Source organism: Pipistrellus hanaki (assembly GCF_964339955.1).
Source record: "Pipistrellus hanaki genome assembly, chromosome: 19".
NCBI classification, from domain to species: Eukaryota; Metazoa; Chordata; class Mammalia; order Chiroptera; family Vespertilionidae; genus Pipistrellus; species Pipistrellus hanaki.
The window spans coordinates 2245755-2262671 of NC_140521.1; the positions used below are offsets into that span (position 1 = coordinate 2245755).

General features: G+C 47.9%; 1 protein-coding gene across 8 annotated transcripts in view; it reads right to left on the reverse strand.

Annotated features, from left to right (window-relative positions):
* The window catches only part of DEPDC5 (DEP domain containing 5, GATOR1 subcomplex subunit), a 47313-nt gene extending 31458 nt beyond the window's left edge, over positions 1 to 15855 (reverse strand). For 7 of the 8 annotated variants that reach the window (XR_014793449.1, XM_084867284.1, XM_084867285.1 and 4 more), the window contains exons 1-18: positions 15717 to 15854; positions 14917 to 15034; positions 13520 to 13607; positions 12502 to 12548; positions 11204 to 11289; positions 9914 to 9997; positions 9020 to 9069; positions 7793 to 7862; positions 7063 to 7141; positions 6353 to 6414; positions 5642 to 5711; positions 5256 to 5328; positions 4054 to 4157; positions 3468 to 3542; positions 2618 to 2752; positions 2223 to 2284; positions 1719 to 1792; positions 916 to 985 (exon numbers count right to left, since the gene is read on the reverse strand). Coding sequence is in view for 6 of the 8 variants with exons in the window: in XM_084867284.1 (XP_084723410.1) it covers positions 916 to 985; positions 1719 to 1792; positions 2223 to 2284; positions 2618 to 2752; positions 3468 to 3542; positions 4054 to 4157; positions 5256 to 5328; positions 5642 to 5711; positions 6353 to 6414; positions 7063 to 7141; positions 7793 to 7862; positions 9020 to 9069; positions 9914 to 9997; positions 11204 to 11289; positions 12502 to 12548; positions 13520 to 13607; positions 14917 to 14974 (1287 nt within the window). In the remaining 2 variants the exon portion in view is untranslated. Of the gene's footprint in view, positions 1 to 915; positions 986 to 1718; positions 1793 to 2222; positions 2285 to 2617; positions 2753 to 3467; positions 3543 to 4053; positions 4158 to 5255; positions 5329 to 5641; positions 5712 to 6352; positions 6415 to 7062; positions 7142 to 7792; positions 7863 to 9019; positions 9070 to 9913; positions 9998 to 11203; positions 11290 to 12501; positions 12549 to 13519; positions 13608 to 14916; positions 15035 to 15716 lie in introns of all 8 variants that reach the window. The other variant, XR_014793448.1, reaches the window with a different exon arrangement.
* Positions 15856 to 16917: the final 1062 nt, after the last annotated feature.

Consider the following 16917-nt stretch of genomic DNA (forward strand, 5'->3'; position numbering starts at 1 on the left):
TCAGAGTGGCATTTTTACTGGCTGCAAATATATTCCATCGAGTGGATATTTCATGGCTTATTTAGCCATTTCCTTTCTATTTTCAACTTGTCACTATTATGGATAAAGCCAGCCCAGGCGTGGCTCACCGTCTCAGAGGCAGACTGAGGAAATAAAGAGAGAATGAATAGTAGGGGGCGTGCAAGCAGCAGCCGATCGATGATTCTCTCTCATCACTGGTGTTTCTATCTCTCCTTTCCTCTCTGAAATCAATAAAAATATATTTAAAAAAAAAAACAGCAATACTAGACCAAGGTCTATCCAGATTCAATGTCCTCAATTATTTCCTTAGACCACGTGGCCGGAAATGAAATGATGAGGTCAAATGGAATGACCTTTTGCACTGCTCTTCATACACATGCTGAACTGCTTTTCATAAGAATCGGACACGAACCAGATACTCAAGCACCAATGTCACAGACCTTGGGTATAATTATGAATGGGTTTTAAACCTATTAGGTTTGGTAAGGAAAAAGATGAGTCCCTACTCCTTTCTGAATGTGCCTTTCTTTACTGGCCTGCTAAGATGTGATCTTTTTAACACATTTCCCCTTCGCTGCAACCTGTGTGCCTGTCTTTGTCCCCACCAGTACCTGAGAGGTCTCAGTGGGCAAACACACCAGTCACACCATAATAAATACATTTCTTTTTATTACTGAAAACTAAAAATAGTTTTTGGCCATATTTTTGCCAAAGATATTTCTTACATATGGGGGATCAGCATTGTTATTTATTTAATATGGGAAATTGTAAAAAGTTCTACAAATCATTCCTTAAACTCACATATTCCCCGGGGGGAAGGGAGTAGCTCAGAACCAAAGTAACCGCCCGGGTGTGTGCCAGTCCCTCGAGGCTGTGCTGGTGGGTGACACCTACCTTCTTTCCGGCCAGTTTTATCCGGGGGGTGAAGCTGTTACAAAAGAGCTGGCTTTTGGAGGTGTAGAAACTGTGGAAGAAACAAACAGGGTCATCAATCTAAACACCCTTTTAAAATAAATATATATATTTGATTGATTTCAGAGAGGAAGGGAGATGGAGAGAGATAGAAACATGGATGATGACAGAGAATTATTAATTGGCTATATTCTGCACGCCCTCTACTGGGGATCGAGCCCGCAACCTGGGCATGTGCCCTTGACTGGAATTGAACCTGGGACCCATCAGTCTGCAGGCCGACGCTCTACCTAGTGGGCCACACCAGCCAGGGCATAAACCCCCTTCTTTTTTCAACCTCAAGACACAGCTGAAATCGCAGCCCTGGATCAGCAGCCTCCTGAATGCCTTCGTCTCAGGCTTCCCTAGTCTCCCCAATGCTGACTTCTTCTGTCATTACTACCAAACAATAATTATGCTTCAAATTGTGTTCGTGCTAGCTCTGATTCCTAACTGGACTGGACTCTCCTCCTTTTGGCAGAGGTAAATCTATTTATGCCATAATAATTCTTCACCCGGATGCTTGGCATGTTGCTGGGTGGAAAATTATTATTTCTGACCGGGAATCAACTGCGACCGCCTGGTTCGGAGGTCGATGCTCAGCCACGGAGCCACGCCGGTCGGGCACGGACACAGAGAAGCTTTAAGCGCACACGTGAGGCTTCGGTTCCCACACCTCGACAAGAGACTTCATTAGAGGAGACGGCACGGAAGGGCTGTGAAGTCCCTGCCGCAGCCGCACCCACCTGTGGTTGATCCAGTGAGGGATATTGTAGTCGTCGCCCAGGCGGGAATCGCAGGCGGCGCTCCGGTTATGCAGCTGCAGGGAGAGGTCGGCATGGATCAGCGACGGGAACCAGCGGGCCAGGCGGCTGCTCCCCTCCTTCCCTTTTTCCCTTCTCTTAGTTTTTATTGTTAAAAGTACTGCCTAGGCCAGGGGTCTTCAAACTACGGCCCGCAGGCCACATGCGGCCCGCAGAGGAGTCTGATCCGGCCCGCCAGGTTTTTTGGGCAGTGAGCGCAGCCGAGGTGTTACAGTAGGAATTAGTAGTTCATATAGTCCGGCCCTCCAGCTCCCTGAGGGACCGTGATCTGGCCCCCACTTTAAAAAGTTTGAGGACCCCTGGCCTAGGCCCTCCTTTTCCTCCCAATGGCCCTCCAGCCCAGCTTTCGTTTCTGCTGAAAACTATTCTCCAGACCGCCCCGGCCCTGGAAACGGGCCCTCGGTCAGCAATCCAAAACCGAATTACCTTGAACAGCGGGACAGCGTGCAGCGGCTGCTCCCCCATGCACACCAGGTCCACACCGATCCCTACAGACGAGAGAGGTGGGGGAGAGGTGAGGCGGGGGGAGCCGGAGATCAGCGCTCCAATCTGTTATGGAGGTTATGTCACCGGGTGAGGGTCTGAGGCAGGGCCACCTTCCCATGCTACGGTTTACAACCCTTCCTCTCTGAAATCAATTTTAAAAAATTTTTAAAATAAAAGATGTACAGTTAAAAAAAAAAAAATCTGAAATTAGGGAAAGGGTTTCACTGTGTACGATCCAACTTCTCCCAAACCACTTTTCGTCCCCCGATATCACCCACGCTCCCCGACCTCCGGTGCCCAGGGCAGGGGGAGCCGGCAGGACCCGGGGGCGTTACCGTTGTCTATCATCCGCTGCTTGGTCAGGATCATGAGCAGACGGTCCACCTCGAACACGCCCACCCCAGGCGTGATCACCACGGACATCTGCCCGGTCCGGTCAAAGTTGCGGTTGATGTAGTGCTTGTCGAACACTGGAGACGAAGCGAAATAAACCCTCCGGTGGAGGTGCTGCAGCTTTTCAGAACCCAGCCCCGGCTGCCCGCCTCTCCCTTTTACACTAAGATGCCTCCCACAAGACAATGTCACGGTCGCCTTTACTCCTCTTTCTCTATTGACACTTGTCTTGTGCAGCCAGCCTTATAGGCTCAAACTTCATGCCATCAGTTTCCACAAATGAGGCGATATTAAAACTTGTAAGAATAAGATACTGCCCTAGCTGGTTTGGCTCAGTGGATAGAGCGTCGGCCTGCAGACTGAAAGGTCCCAGGTTCGATTCCGGTCAAGGGTATGTACCTTGGTTGTAGGCACATCCCCAGTGGGAGGCGTGCAGGAGGCAGCTGGTCGATGTTTCTCTCTCATCGATGTTTCTAACTCTCTATCCCTCTCCCTTCCTCTCTGTAAAAATCAATACATTAAAAAAAAGACTACAGTTTAGTAGAACAAAGAGCCCAAGGAGGACACACACACACACACACACACACACACACACCCCCGCCCAAGTGAAGTTCCCAGTAGGAGACCTAAGAGCTACCCTGTGGCCGTCAGAAGTTGATGCTTTCCGTTAATGTTGGGGGGAGCTGGGTGTGACCGTCACCAGCCAGGCCTGGTCTTCGGCATCGGTACGGGGAAGGTCAGAGTCAGGCGGGCAGCAGGATGCCCGCTCCCGGCGCCCGCTGTCGCACTCACCGTTGAAGGACAGGTTGATGGCCTCTAGGTAGTTGCCTTGTGCTGAGGTAGAATTGTCTCCCGGAGGAAAGCCCTCTGAGGCGAAAGGCACACCAGAAGGAGAACAGTGCGTGAGAAGCTTGTAAGGCAAATGGAAGGGGCCTGGCTCCACAGGACACCCCCCAGCCTGTGGTGGGGACATTATGGGAACTACTGCATACGTAATGAACCACTGACCCAACCAGAAACAGAAACCTGAGCCCAGCCAGTGTGGCTCAGTGGTTGAGCATCAAGCTAGGAACCAAGAGGTCACGGTTCGATTCCCGGTCAGGGCACAGGCCCGGGTTGCAGGCTCCATCCCCAGTGTGGGACGTATGAAAGGCAGGCAAATCCATGATTCTCTCTCATCATTGGTGTTTCTATCTCTCTCACCCTTTTCCTACCTCTATGAAATCAATTTAAAAAAAAATTTTTTTTAAAGAAAAGAAACCCAATGGAAGCAGAAACGACACACAGGGCTGGAAGGGGAACAAGCATGAGCCTCCTCTTCTCCCAGCCTCGTCCTACCCTCTTCCCCGCCGCACCGTCCACCCCGGGGATGCAGTACCTGCCTGTTCCAGCCGCACCAGCACGGGGTACTGGATGAAGAGCTTTTTAATGGTCACCAGGAGCGAAGTCCACTCTTCTCTCCTCTCATTCTGCACCACCACTCTGGAAGGAGCGCCATTGAAACAGACACCAGTCAACCACCACGCACAGGACAGCAGGTCCCTCAGAGGGGTGCCAGGAAAGGAGTAGACAGAAGGGATTCCCAAAGTTAGGGGCGGGGGCTTTCCCCCACAATTACATGTGATAAAGTCAGGTACATTTAACAAATATGAACAAAGAAACGTAACCACGTCAATAGTCACATAGACTGATACGAAGAAGATATTTTAAAACTGCCTCGCCCTGGCCGGTGTGGCCCAGTGGTTACAGCATCAGCCCGCACACCTAAGGGCTGTGATTTTGATTCCCAGTCAAGGGCATGTACCTGACTACTGACTCAGATTCTCCATTAAGTCAACACTTGGTGGGGGAGGAGAGGGAAGAAAAGGGGAAATTGCTTAAGCAGACCAAACAAAAAAAGTTGTTTTGGAGACAATTAAGGAAATCTGAATATGTACTAGATATTGGGTAATATTATTGAGTTATTATTAATCTGTTAAAGGCGATTACGGTAAAAAGAAAATTGTGGGTCTATATGTGATTACACTGTGATTATACATGGAAATGCCCTTACTCTAGAGATATGCAGAAAAGCGAAATGTTATAATATCTATAATGCACTCTTCAATCATCCTTTAGCCACAAAAAGAACAGATGAAGCAAGTACGGCATGGTAACAACTGTTAAAACCAGGCATTGGGTATAGGGGTTCATTATATTACTCATTCTCTTCTGCACATTTGAAATATTTCCCACAAAAAGTCTGGGAAGCCGGAAGGCGATGTAGTATCCTAGACTGGACCCTGGACCAACAGGGCACATGAATGGGAAAACCAGTGACATCTGAGAAAAAGTCTGAAACTTAGTGAATAGTAACGTCTCTCCAGTTCTGACAAATGTACCTTGGTTATGAAACGTTATCAGGGAAAACTGGGTGAAGGGTATATGGGAACTCTCTAGATTCTGTTTGCAACTTCTCTGTAAACCTAAAATTATCCCCAAATACCAAGGTTAATAATAAAAAATAAAAAATAAAAAGTTCGGAAAGAAAACCACCAAAAAGCAAGGAGCGGGAGTTCTAGGGAAGGACCCAGAACATACTTATAGAAATCCTCATAGAACCGCCCCTTGTGGTCCTGACGGATGGAGGCTCGATTGACCTCTGGAAATTCATCTGCAACAGAGAAAGCAAACATCGTATTGAGAAGAGAGACTCCGTTTCTCTGCTCCCACGCTTCTGGTTGAATGTTTGCATCACAAAAATGAAGAAATAGCGCGATGCGTCTACGAAGTTAGCTTAAGATGAATCACAGCCCACGGACTTCTAGCGCCCGCGAAGGGGCTGTGCTATTTGCTGCTGTCCCGTCCACGGGACAGGACAGGCGAGAAGGACGGAGCAGTGCAAAGGGAAAGAAGATGGTAAGGAACGCATGGGGTGGGGGTGGGAGAAGCTTAACAAAAAAGAACTAGTGGAAAGACGTACTCACCAAGAGATTTTGCATCATAGAAAGTTCTAGAAAACAGGACCACGGTCACTTCGTGACTACAGTTCTTCTCCTAGGCATGAGGAGAGAAAAAGAAGGCTCAAGTTTATTCCGGTTCCTTCCGCATGAAGCAGCGTTCTCCGTTCTGGGAGGCATGGCGGGTAGCACAGTCTCAGAGAACATCAGGGAATCACAGGTTGCACAAGGCAATGACGAGAGCACTGCTGGACTCAGTCCTGGCTCTGTAACCTTCCACTATGTGGGCAAGTTACCGGAAGTTCCAGGCATGTGGTAAATGCTCTGAAATCTGCAAATCACCAAAAGAAGTATAGTCCCTGTCTCCCAGTTCCTGATTTGGCATGAAATAGTCCAGCCCAGTGTCTAAGAATCATGGTTGTTTGTAGTCCAGCTCTGGCTAGAATTTGGAGGACAATGCTGGGTACTGGTGGTGACAGCAGGCATCCCTGTACTGTTTCTGATCTTAAGGAGGAGAGTTATCAGTCTTTCCACATTGGGTGTGACATTAACTGTGGGTTTTTCATAAATGCTTTTTACAATGTTGAGGTGATTGAAGTAAAGTAAGTTGAGTCTAATCAGCTCAGGCTGTAGCTAAGACACCTCGATGAAACGCAGCTCAGTGGAAACTGTGAGGTTTTTTACATCTGCATGAATCACGTTTGCTCGATGAGACGAAGCACCTACGAGGAAACCTACCTTCCACTTGGTGAAGAGGTCGGCAAGGAAACCGTTCACAGCTTTCTCAAAATACAGATCCCCTGCAAGGGAACGAGAGGGGGGTGAGGACCAGCTGTAGCGCCTGCCGCCAATGTCTTCCCCCAGTGAAGCCACAGGAATGGGACCAGTCAAAGAGAAGGTGGGTTCTGCTGTGTCCTCAAACGAGATCATAAAAGCCAGGTATCCAAAAGGGCTTTCAACCTAGACTTTCTACAGTCAACTTCAGCCCCAATGTGTGTGTGTGTGTGTGTGTGTGTGTGTGTGTGTATATATATATATATATATATATATATACACACACACACACACACACACACACACACACATATATATATATATATTTTAGAGGCCCAATGCATGAATTCGTGTATGGGTGGGGTCTGGCCAGCCTGACCAGGGGGAGGGGAATGGGTGATAGGACGGCCTACCTGCTGGTTGAACTCCTGGTCGAGGGGACAATTTGCATACTAGCCTTTTATTATATAGGATACACACGGAGTGGCCAGATTATTATGCGTTCAGAGATCATCATCATCTGGCCTCTCAGTGTATAAACTTTCTGTCTGTTTTAGCATTTGAGGATTTGTAAAAATCCCAGGGACACATCGTTAGAGAATGCCAAGGGCTTACGGTAAAGGAACCAGAAACTTCTCCCCATTAGCAGTGACCGCCAGCACTTAGGAACGTACCATAAATATCAAAATCCCACATTTCACAGCTCATCTGAATAAATATGTAAACCATGGCCGACGTGGAGCGGAACACCACCTGAAATAAAGGAAGGCATGACTGCATTAAAAAGGCAGCGACGTAGCGTTTCAGCTCGCCATTCTTCGCAAGCTAAGTGTGCTTTTAGCAGAGTCACAGTGTTATACAACCATCAGCACAAGGACAGGGCGTTTTTATCACATACCCACTAGCAGTCACTCCCTCCCACCCTCTCCCGTGTCTCTATGGATCTGTCTCTTGTGAACACGTCACATAAATGGAATCATACAACCTGTGGCCTTTTCTAACTGGTCTCTCTCACTCAGCATAATGTTTTCAAGGTTCAGCATGAATCATCACTTCACTTATTTATTTATTTATTTATTTTTTAATCATCACCAAGAGGATATTGTTCCATTGATTTTTAGAGAGTGGAAGAGAGAGGGAAAGACAGAAATTTTGATGTGAGAGAAACACACGATCGGTTACCTCCTGCAGGAGCCCTGACCAGGTCCTGGCTGGGGAGGAGCCTGCAACTGAGGTACGTGCTCTTGACTGGGATCGAACCCGGGACCCTTCAGTCTGCAGGCCAACGCTCCATCCATTGAGCCAAACCGGCCTCGGCTGTTTCTGTTTCTTATTTCAGGACTTAGACATCACGAAATGAGGAAACGAAACCAACAACAACAAAAGGCATTTTCTCCATCTTACCCTGGTGTCTTCACTGATGTAACCACACATGACCTTCTCATTCTTGACCCACAGCTCACCGGCCTGTGCCCTGCAAGGAGAAACACACACACGAGTTACTGCAAGTCTGACAGGAACCGTGAAGACACAGAGGGGACTCCAGGGCGTCTCCCTCTACCCTGTTACTTCTTCCCAGGTGCAGACGCCCAGAGAGAGTGCCGGGGACAGACTGCGCCACGTGAAGAATCCCTAGAGCATGTTGTATAAGCACAACGGGAACTCTATATATATAAGTGAGCCAACCGGATGCAAATATGCTTGCATATGTGCAACAAGTTTCAGGAAAGACAGTGTCCTCTAAGGAAATGGATTTACATATTTCATTGCACACATCTTTGTACCGACAGCTTTACTACACAGAAGTGTGCTTTTTTAATTTAAAGGGAGGGTCTCTTCTTAACAAACTGAAATACATAAATAACTTGAATAAATCAAGAGTAATTCAATACATTTAAAAAGGCAGTTTGGCTCAGTGGATAGAGCATGGGCCTGCAGACTAAAGAGTCCCGGGTGTGATTCTGGTCAAGGGCACATGCCCGGGCTGTGAGTTCAACCCTCAGGAGGGGGCAGACAGGAGGCAGCTGATCAATGATTCTCTCATCACTGATTTCCCCCCCCCCCCCCTCTCTCTCTCTCTCTCTCCCTTTCCCTTCCTCTCTGAAATCAACAAAAATAATATATTAGGAAAAACAGGCAAAACTATTGTGCTAGTCATTTTATGTCTCCAAACCTGTTTCCTAATCTATAAGCACTAGGGATTGTGGACTCAATCCCTAGTGGAGGGCGTGCAGGAGGAAGCCGATCCATGATTCTCTCTCATTATTGTTTCTATCTCTCTCCCTCTCTCTCTTCCTCTCTGAAATCAATGAATACGTATTTAATAAAAAAAAATGAAGAAGGTTTGATTAAGTATGTTCATCTAAGGCTTTTTCCAAATCTAAAGTTACGAGTCTAGACCTCCTTTGTTACAGAACACCTGGTGCCTTCAGCAACTGCCAGGACTTTGGGGCATTTGGGGGGTTTTTTGGTTTGTGTTATCCAGAAGAGAATCTAACATTTTAAACTACTGTGTATTTTATTACAGGGACATCCATATGCCTCAGATGTTGTTTGCAGCCCCCTCCACTGCTTTACAGCCTGCCTACTCCAATTGACTAGCGGGTAAGTCAAGAGTCATGGAATATCTACCTGATGCCAGCAAATTCCACCTTCTGAGTGATGTAGGCGCATGTGCTGACCTAAGGGAAGAGAGAGAGAGAGAGAGTTAACAATCCATCAAGGCCATGAAAGGTCATAGAGAGAGGCTCCTGGCTGTCTAATCTCTCCTAACAACCCCAAGTTCAATTAGCATGGGAGGCATAGCTTTATAGGGAAAGCCTGCTGGGGCAGGTTTAACGGGAGGGTCTTAAGAGTTTGGCAAGTACAGGCAATAGTAAAGACCCGACGGAAAAGTAGCCAGCTTCACACCAAGACTTCTCCTCACATATGTATGCATACATACCTAAATTTACATACTCACTTAAATACAGGATATTTTGTTTTCAAGTGAGCTCTTATTTCGGAAAATAGAACCCTCCTTCTAAATCAGAGATGTTCACATCTATAAATTAGGCGTAATGAATACCTGTCCACAAGGAGGACGTGTGAGGTACAAATGAAATGAAGGGGAAATTTGGATACTAGAGTTTTATCAAATGCCAAATAATATTACAATCTGCCATTCAAACCAAAAATGCAGAGTGAAAACCTCCGGTAATAGACAAGCGAATCAAAGCTAAAAAAAAAAAAAAAGAATTCTGAAAAAACCCCTGGCCGGTGTGGCTCCATTGGTTGGAGCCTCTTCCCAGCACTGGAAGGTGGTAGATTCGATTCCCAGAAGAAGGAAAAAAAGAAAAAAAAAGAAAGAAACACTGAAAAATAATGGAGGAAGATGCAGAAAATGTTCCCAGTCATTGTCTGTGATGCTGCAATTTGAAATGACTGTAAGCTCTTCTCCCTTACTGGATCCTCTCATCTCTATGAGAACATGGGTTATTAATGAAATATAAAAAGGCACAGACTTTTAAAAAAATCATATCTTACCAAACTTTTCTTTAGTCTCCACATATCCCCACGGCCAATATATTGATCCTTAAAGGTTAACTCCACTAGGTCAAGGGTCACATCCTAAAAAAGACAATCAAACGTATCCCTCTGCATCAGTCTGCCTCACTTCACCAGCATAAGATAACGCCCGGTCACATGGAGCCACCTTTTGGCAAAAAAGAAACCGCGGGAGGACCATCCAATAGCAGAACCGTGACAAAGAGGTTTTATCCTGCCAGCAACGGGTTCTGGGAGCAGGTGAGGGGTCTGTAACAGAGGCTGTAGCAGCTGAGTTGTGGTTAAGTTCAAGGAGCACCAGAACATCATGCTGAGTGAAATAAGCCAGTCAATGAAAGAGAAATACCACATGACCTCACTCATTTATGGATATTAAAGAACATTATAAATCGATGAACCAAAAGACAGATATAAAGATAGTAAAGCAACAAGCAGACTGTCAAATTACAGCGGGGAGGGTAGGGAGATCTGGGGGAGATAAGAGATCAACTGAAGGACTTGTATACATGCATTTAAGTACAACCAATGGACACAAAACTCTGGGAGGGGAGGGTATGTATGGGGGGGGGCAATGTTAAAATATTGACACAGATAATAGTTTAATTTTAAAAAAAGGAAAAAAAAAAGTTCAAGGAGCACCAGGGTACGAGTTCTGGGGTTCAGTGTTTTTGTTTTGCTTTTTCCTCTTTTGATTGACTGTACTGGGGTGACACTGCTTAACAAAATTTCACAGGTTCCAGGTGCACAGTTCCACGATACATCACCTGCACGCTCTACTGCGTTGTTTTCGTCTTAATTCTGACACACAAACAGGACATCGAGGTGTGTGCTTTATTTCCCTAGATAATGTCAATAATTACCTTCTAGGAGATATTTACCTGTGACAGCATTGTTCCTAGAGGTGCGAGGCTATCGAGAAAATTCAGCATTTGGATAGAAAATTTTACTTGCAGTTTCACACACACACACACAGCACATACACAGATTTCAATACACAGAATCTTTAAAAAGGGGGGAGCAAAAATATATCTATACATACATAAATGTTTTTTTTTAAGACTCCATCCTTATAGAAAGAGGGGCAAAAAAGGGGGGTGTCATTTTAAATGCAACTTACATACTACCTAGAATCTGAATAACCCACATGTGACTGCATAGTTCATAGTCTACCACTATACGTAAGTAACTCATTGATTCCTCAGAGGCCTGGTCTTGAGGGAGGGTGCTGCTCATCTCTGAAATACATCCAAGTCCGGAACAAAGACGTACCTTCGGGTCCACGACATTCACATAGACATCCTGATAAGGCCTCAGTCGGAACACTTGGGTCACGGTCTGGTCCACGCTGATAGTTTCTGGAACAGAGGGGAAATCTAATGACACAGCCTGGAAAAAAGCAGGTGCCTATATTCTCATCGGTAAATACTCGGACATTCATGAAGCAACGCAGCGCAGCTGACCCTTTGCCATGGACGAGCCAAGTTCTCTGCCTTCCAGGGGCTTAACATTTAGAATTCTCTGCTTTTCAGGTGTCACAAGCAGGTAAAGTAAGACCTGAACCCAAGCAATTAAAAAAAATGAGAGAGAAAAAGAGACAAGACACACACAGAGAAAGAGAAAATAATTTAAGAAGCAACATAAAAAAAGTTAAAAAACAAACAACAAAACACCAAAAAAGAAGTTCAAAGAGCTGTGAAAATTCAGAAGAGGAAGAGATAGACCCTTTCTTACTTGAAATGAAGTAGTGATGGTAGAAAAAACCAACTCCACAATGGATTCTGGGACGAGCAGGAGGCAGCTGATCAATGGTTCTCTCCCATCATTGATGTTTCTCTCTCTCTCTCTCTCTCTCTCTCTCTCTCTCTCTCTCTCTCTCTCCCCTTTCCTCTCCGAAATAAATAAAAATAAATTTTAAAAACCCAAGAGAAAAAAGAAAGCATGCTTTGCCAGCAATGACTTTGGAGTTAAGTGTAAAGCTTCACCTCTTCAGATTCATTTTCCTCCTGACACTGACTTAGGATAGTTCCTTCAGGGCCGATGCTGACCAGTGAGAGCCGCTGACAGCTTTGATCGCGGACCATTCCCTCAGAGATAACGCAATAAGGAGAGAAGTGCTGTGCCCTCATCCCTGAGACTGTAAAGAGGGGTTTCCTGCCCTAACCGGTTTGGCTCAGTGGTCAGAGCGTTGGCCCTGGGGACGGAAAGGTTGAAGGTTCAATTCCAGTCAAGGGCATGAACCTGGGTTGCAGGCTCAATCCTCAAGGCAGGGGCAGAGGCAACCAATCAATGTGTCTTTCACATTGATGTTTCTCTCTCTCTCTCTCTCTCTCTCTCTCTCTCTCTCTCTCTCTCCCTCCCTCCCTCCCTCCCTCCCTCCCTCCCTCCCTCCCTCCCTTACACTCTCTCTCTCTAAAAAAAAAAAAAAAAAGAAAGAAAGAAAAGAAAGAAAGAAAGAAGAAAAAAAAATAACCTCTGGTGAGAATTAACAAAAAGAGAAAGATTCCTGCAGTTTCTGAGATTGTAAAATATAAAAATCTTAGCGAACAGAAATGGAATTTTTTTCTTACCTTTCTGTAAATCTTCCTTTAGTGACTTGACTTGCAAAAGCAGAGGGCTGGAGGGGGAAAGCAACAGAAAGATGGGATGCTATAAGCAATAACTAATTAGCTTCCTTCATGCAACCCCCTCCAAAAGGCAAACAGACCGCTCTGGACATATTGTAACCTGCAGCACAACAAAGTAATCCTGCACCTGCGCTCGGAAAACGCTACAGAATTTTCTCTCTCCTCTTTTAAAATCTTTATTGTTGAAAGTATTACATATAAAGTAGTTAGGTCCTCCCCCTGCCCTAACCCCCAGGAATCTTTTCCAGCCTGCCAGAATTTTTTCAGAGTTGTCAACTCAGCTTCAAAAACACAAAGAATGGTCCTGGCCAGTGTGCTCAGTGGTTAGAATGTTGGCTGGCGCACCCAAGTGTCAAGGGTTCAAGTCCCAGGTCAGGACACATTCCTGAGTTGCAGGTTCAATCCCTGGCCCTAGTTGGGGCTTGTGTGGGAGGCAATCAATCAATCAATCAATGTCCGCCCCTCTCTCTCTCTCTCTCCCCTCCTTCCCTTCCACTCTCTCTAAAAATCACTGGGGTAAAAATGTCCTCGGGTGAGGATTAATAAAAAACAAAAACAGAGCCCTAGCTGGTTTGGTTCAGTGGATAGAGCATCAGCCTGAGGAGTGAAGGGTCCCCGGGTTTGATTCCCGTCAAGGACACGTACCTGGGTTGGGGACACGATCCCCAGTACGGGGCGTGCATGAGGCAGCCGATCTATGATTCTCTCTCATCACTGATGTTTCTATCTCTCTCTCTGTATCCCTTCCTCTCTGAGATCAATAAAAAAAAATATATTTTATAATAAAATAAAGTAAAAAGAAAGAATGCTCCTCTTTTTCAAAGATTATTGGCTTACCGAATCCTGGAGGGCAGGAGCGTTTTTATCCCAAGGCAAAGAGCTGTCTGCCCGTCAAGCCCCGCAAACACAAGCTCCTCGGAAACAGCGCCCGTGAGCCGCCCGAGCCCAGCCAGGCACCCACCTGTACTCATCGCTGGGGTGAGCGATCTCCACGATGTCTCCGAGCTTGATGTGCGGGAACACTTTGGGGTTCATGACCAGCTCATCATCTGAAAGACACCCCGGCAGTCCCAGGCGGGAAACACACACACGTGGGTGACAGGTGTGGTGCGGTTCCTCATCCGGGGTCCTCGCCACCCCCTCGGGCGGGGAGGGCAGGACAATCCCCTGTATTTATCCAAAATGACCCAAAGGCACTGTCTTCATACGACCCTCACAAAGAGCCTTTGGACCTAGCGGACATGAGGATATAACCTAGAATCACCTGCCCCTTCTCACATGGCCTCAGAGCCATGCAAAGCTGCATGCTCTGATCATACCTGTCTCATGCATCTGCTATTTCCCTCTCACTGAATGTAAGTTTCTCTTTTCTGCCAAACCAGTGCAGGCTGGAATTGTATGGAACATGGACAGTAAATGTGTAATAAAAACTACAAAAAAAAAAAAAAATGAAGGGTGTTAAACTGGCAATATTCACAATGTTCCTTAAAAATCAGAGTGCAGCCTGGCTGGTATGGCTCAGTGGTTGAGCACTGACCTACAAACCAACAGGTCACAGTACAGCCTGGTTGTGAGCTTCATCCCCAGCAGGGCGAATGAAGGAGGCAGCTGATGACTGATTCTCTCTCATCATGTATGTATCCAGCTCTCACTCCCTTCCTCTCTGAAGTCAATTTAAAAAATACGTTTTAAAAAAGGAGTGCAAATGCTTTTACAAAAGGCCTGGCCCTAGCCGGTTTGGCTCAGTGGATAAAGCACTGGCCTGTGAACCAAAGGGCTTGTACCTTGATTGCAGGCTTCTCCCGGGCCTGGGCCCTGGTTGGGGCTCATGTAGGAGACAACCAATTAATGTGTTTCTCTCACATCAATGTTTCTGTCTTTCCCTCTCTCTTCCACTCTCCCTAAATAATCAAAGGAAAAATATCCTCAGTTGAGGATTAACAACAAAGAAAGAACCCTGGCTGGTATGGCTCCGTGGATAGATTGTCAACCTGCAGACTGAAGGGTCCCGGGCTCGATTCTGGTCAAGGGCACATGCCGGGGTTGCAGGCTCGATCCCCAGTAGGGGGCGTGCGAGAGGCAGCCAATCAATGATTCCCTGTCATCATTGATGTTTCTCTCGCTCTCCCTCTCCTTTCCTCTCTGAAATCAATAAAAATATTTTTTTAAAAAGGAAGAAAGAAAGAGAAGGTCTGTACTCTGCTCCAACTGCCCTTCCACTACTGCATTAGACTTGCTGCTTCCCTCAGACAAGTTGCCTGCCTCGCCTTCATAGCCACACGAGCCCGGGGGTCATTTTCAAGGCACCGGACGCCCCAGAACCTCGGCCAACGCACACCGCGCCCCGCGGATACTGACCGCTGCCCCCGAAGCCCTTCTTGTGGATGACCAGTTTGTAGACCTTCGTTGTTCTCATCTTGCGCGGTGGTTTCCTTCAGCTGTTCCGAGCTCGGGGGAGAGAAGACATTTTGCCTCCCTGCCACGGAGAAACGCAAACAGGGCTGTCGGACTCGCCCTTGCAAACGGCCCTTGGATGGGAACCCCGCGCACCCACTGCTGCTGCTCAGCTCAGCTCAGAGGTGGCACCGAACCTCTGGATGGCAACGTCACGCCTCCCAGGACAAGGAGGGATGGAGGACACGCAGAACCAGAGAATTTGGGGAAGGAGAGAGTCCGGGCCGCGCTCTCTCTCGTCCTACCTCCAAGAAGAAGACATCCTCTCTACCACACTCCTCCAGGGGGAACTTGGGAGTGCGCAGGGGGCACGCATTACCTTGCCTGGATCTCCACCAATAGCACCCAAATAATAAAGAGCTTTTTTAAAAGGTAAGCACCCTCCTTCTGTGGGAGGAAAGCGTAGGCTGGAGCTGAGTTGGCCAGAATCAATCAGAGGCATTGCCACAGTTGCTGTTTGGCCATCCGTGTCTTGGGCAAATAAAGAGTATAAAATGGGAGGAAGACAAGGGTTCATCCCCCGAAGCCTCCATCCGTATACAAACTCTCAGCGGATCCCCCGCACGTTCCCACCTTTCCACAGCGGAGGCCGCAGAGGTTCAGAGAGGCACAGCGTCTGGCCTAAGGTCACACAGCGGGCTGGGGGTGGGGCCTCCTCCCTCTGGTTCCCCAAACCCGGCCCCGGCTGGCAGCTCTACACTCACCCGCAGCGCCGGACCCTCTTCCCCCGCTTCAGCCCGGGGCCCCGAGGACCGGACCTTCGCCAGGTCCCTCGCGTCTACCCGGGACGCCCCTGCCTACGCCTCGATCGCCCCCACCCCCTCCCCCTCCTCCGTGCAGCTTTCGAGCCCGAGCTCCGGCCGCCGACCCGCCCGCCCCGGCGCAGGAGCGCTCACCTGAGAACCCGCGCCGCGCCGGTGGCTCCGCCCCGCGGCCACGCCCCCTTCCCGCCCACCCGCCCCTGGCCGCTCTGGCCCGGCCTCCGCTCCTCTCGATGTCCGCGCGACTTCCTCATCCGGGCCTCGCGCCGGGGGGCGGGGCTTCGCGCGGGGGAGCGGGCGGGGCGTCGCGCGCGGCCTCCAGCTTCCGCTGCCCCAGTGCAGGTCCCGCTTTGCAGGCCTGAGGACCTCAGGGAGCCTCTTAGAGAAAAGTGCCTTTTCCTTCTGGTCGTTTCTAAACGAATAGGAGCCCGAGGTCTTCGTTTCCAACGTAGCGATTCCCCCGCAACGAGGCAAGTTCAGCGGAGTCTCCCGGGCCTCTAAGGGGGATGTTATGTGTGGACCCTCCTCTGGCCTCCCCGGGGCTGCTGAGAGGCCGAAAATCGCTTCTGGGAGAACTCACGTAACATGCAAAGGGCTAAGCTCGTGTGGCTCAGTGCGATCGCCCCTGCCGGAAAGTGCCCGTCTTGAGGGGCTTTTCTTCTTTAAAAAGTATTTTATTGATTTTTTAGAGAGAGGAAGGGAGAGGGACAGAAAGTTAGAAACATCCATCAGCTGCCGCCTGCACACCCCCTATTGGGGATGTGCCCGCAACCAAGGTACATGCCCTTGACCGGAATCGAACCTGAGACCTTTCAGTCCCCAGGCCGACGCTCTATCCACTGAGCCAAACTGCTTAGGGACGATTTAAGCTATTTATTCTCTGGTTGGGGAGAATTAAACCATTTGCTCTTTAAAAAAAAAAGTATTTATTGATTTTTTTTTTAGAGAGAGAGAGAGAGAGAGAGAAACATCTATCAGCTGCCTCCTGCATATCCCCTATTGGCATCAAGCATGCAACCTGACCAGGAATCAACGGGTGACCTCCTGGTTCATGGGTTGATGCTCAACCACTGAGCCACACCAGCCAGGCAAACCATTTACTCTTAAGTGTCCTTGGTTACAGAAGATACGATTTTGTGATTTC